The following is a 2505-nucleotide window of genomic DNA, read 5'->3' as shown; positions in this document are numbered from 1 at the left end:
CAGCCACAGTTTGATACGTTTGTTTGTTTATAAATATTTGTTTTTATCAGATGAAAGTAAACAAACTGCAGCCACAGTTTGATCGTTTGTTTGTTTATAAATATTTGTTGTTTCCTGCAGACGAACGCCGCCTACGTCCTGTTCTACCATCGACAGGACAAGATCAGAAAACCCACTCTGCCCGCCCCCAACGATGGCTCCGCCTCCTCTCACTTCGCCAACGACATCACTTCCTGCAAAGACCAGGAGGCGGGGCAGGGCGCCTCCTACATCACCATGGAAACGGACTGAATGAACCTCGAGTTAAATGGATTTATTTAGTTTTTTCGGCCGCAGGGTTTTATTTTAGTATTTTCTGACTCAGGAAGTTTAGTTTTTGATTTGAGCTGAAGTTTCATTAAATTCACATTCCAAAGTTTAATTGAAAGAAAAAAAGTACTTATTTTAATTATTCCAGGTTTAAAATGGAAGCCCCGCCCACCTGGAAGCAGCGGGAGCTCTGATTGGTCAGTGTTTGAACCAATGACTTTTATCTTTGTAGAACTTAAATCTTGTTTTCTGCAGTTTTTATTTTTCAGCTCRTTAAAGCAGGTGAATATTTTCTGGTTGAACAAAGCTGTCAGGGATAAAAAATATTTGTATATTTTGGTTTTCTGATATTTATTTGTATCAGAATGACTTGATGGACAGGATTATTTTCATATTTATAGAAAATGTTTTGGGTTGTGGAGTGTACAGTATTTTTTTATTGTAATTAAAAGATGAATATTCTCACCTGTGGGAGGGGGCGGAGCCATTCTTTGGTCTTCCTGTCAAATTTCAGATGAAACTATTTTATTGTACTTTAAATCTTTTGATATAAATTAAATATCGTCATGAGAACGAGCGCTCTGATTTCCTGTAGTTTTTAACAACCTGAACGCATCGTCACCTTCAGCTCTGTGGAGCAATAAACATCTTACCTGCTGTACTTAGAAACCTTTAGAAGACTTCCTTTAGCCCCGCCTCTTCTCTTGTTAGCTCTGACTAGCCTTTAGCCCCGCCTCTTCTTTTGTTAGCTCTGACTAGCCTTTAGCCCCGCCTCTTCTTTTGTTAGCTCTGACTAGCCTTTAGCTCATCAGCTGAAGTGAAACTGGTCAGATTTATAAACTGAATTTGAACAGTTGTTCCTGCTCAGACCAGCTCTATCTGCAGCAGGTAAGATGTTTACTGTTCAGAAATGTCTGAAGTGTCCCTTTAAAGACCCACCGGCATCCAGAGGAGCCATTCGGACCAACAGAACCGGGTCAGCTCAGAACCAGAACGGTTCAAAACAAACACTCGGGTCGAGCTTTTTGAAAACATCTTTAATCTGCAGGTTTCCTGACAAACGGATCAGAACCTGCTTCTGTGCAAAAGTTCTGATCCAGAAGACACCAGGACCGGACCAGAACTTCTGCACAGAACTTGAGTCCTCAAACAGCTGCTGTTGATTGAAAACAATAAATAATCAGAACCCAGCTGTCCGTCACAGCTCCGGGTTTTTGTTCTGCCTCATCAGAACCTCCACAGATCCTGGTTCTTCTATGATCCAAAGTTCAGGTCTCGGGACATCAGGTTCTCCTCCACGTTCTCCAGAGCCCACTTATGGTTAACGACCTCCAGCGCCTCCCACTCGCTCTGAAACAAACAAACAAATAAAACACAGAATAAACACAAACAAAAATAAAAACAAACAACAATAAACTAACAGAATAAACACAAATAAACAAACAAACAGAATTTCAGCTTGTTTTATCGACGGGTAGAACCGGGTCTCGGGTCGGACCTTAAAGGCCTTGTTCGGGTCGGGGGGCATGGCCATGGCGGCGCCGGTCATCTGGTCCTGCATGAGCCGGGACTGATCGGCAGCTGGAGTCAAACAGAACAGAAACGGACCGGGCCTCAGTCAGAACCGGTCCGGACTCGATCAGGGGTCACAACAGATCAGCTGGTTCTGATCCGACAGCTCGCCTGGTTCTGAGCTTGTCAATCAACCTGAGACTCACCGTTGTCCTGACCCAGAATCAGACCGTACATGCTCCTGAGTCCAAACACGTTCAGGAAGTACCAGGAGGCAGAACTCACCCTGCACAACAACAACAACAACAATAATAAACAAACAATAAAACAAACAATTAAGCATTAACAAACAAATAAACAATAATAAACAATAATCTTATTTTGAAACTCCAAGTTAAACCACTTCCTGTTTCCTCTTTAACTCAACATTTTATTTTCATCAGTTTTTAAAGTGATTTTTAAATAAAGTTAATTTGAAGAATAAACAGAAGACGTGAGAGGGCGGCCATGATGGTTCTACAGGTTCTGTCTGATGGTTCTACAGGTTCTGTCTGATGGTTCTACAGGTTCTGTCTGATGGTTCTACAGGTTCTGTCTGATGGTTCTACAGGTTCTACCTGATGGTTCTACAGGTTCTACCTGATGGTTCTACAGGTTCTGTCTGATGGTTCTACAGGTTCTGTC

The 2505-nt window shown here is 42.2% G+C and overlaps 2 protein-coding genes across 2 annotated transcripts in view; one reads left to right on the top strand and one right to left on the bottom strand.

Annotated features, from left to right (window-relative positions):
- usp11 (ubiquitin specific peptidase 11) overlaps nt 1–886 on the top strand; it is a gene marked incomplete in the record, with an annotated part of 17554 nt that extends 16668 nt beyond the window's left edge. The window contains 1 exon segment of the mRNA XM_014029382.1: nt 121–886. Coding sequence (XP_013884836.1) covers nt 121–291 — 171 coding nt within the window.
- A 439-nt stretch (nt 887–1325) lies between these two features.
- zgc:86609 (TMCO1/EMC3 family protein) overlaps nt 1326–2505 on the bottom strand; it is a gene marked incomplete at its 5' end in the record, with an annotated part of 2602 nt that continues 1422 nt past the window's right edge. The window contains 3 exon segments of the mRNA XM_014029381.1: nt 1326–1659; nt 1808–1890; nt 2028–2107. Coding sequence (XP_013884835.1) covers nt 1564–1659; nt 1808–1890; nt 2028–2107 — 259 coding nt within the window.

The sequence above is a fragment of the Austrofundulus limnaeus genome, unplaced genomic scaffold (assembly GCF_001266775.1).
Source record: "Austrofundulus limnaeus strain Quisiro unplaced genomic scaffold, Austrofundulus_limnaeus-1.0 Scaffold892, whole genome shotgun sequence".
NCBI classification, from domain to species: Eukaryota; Metazoa; Chordata; class Actinopteri; order Cyprinodontiformes; family Rivulidae; genus Austrofundulus; species Austrofundulus limnaeus.
Note: the sequence above shows the minus strand (reverse complement) of the source record. Positions and strands in the feature narration are given on the sequence as shown.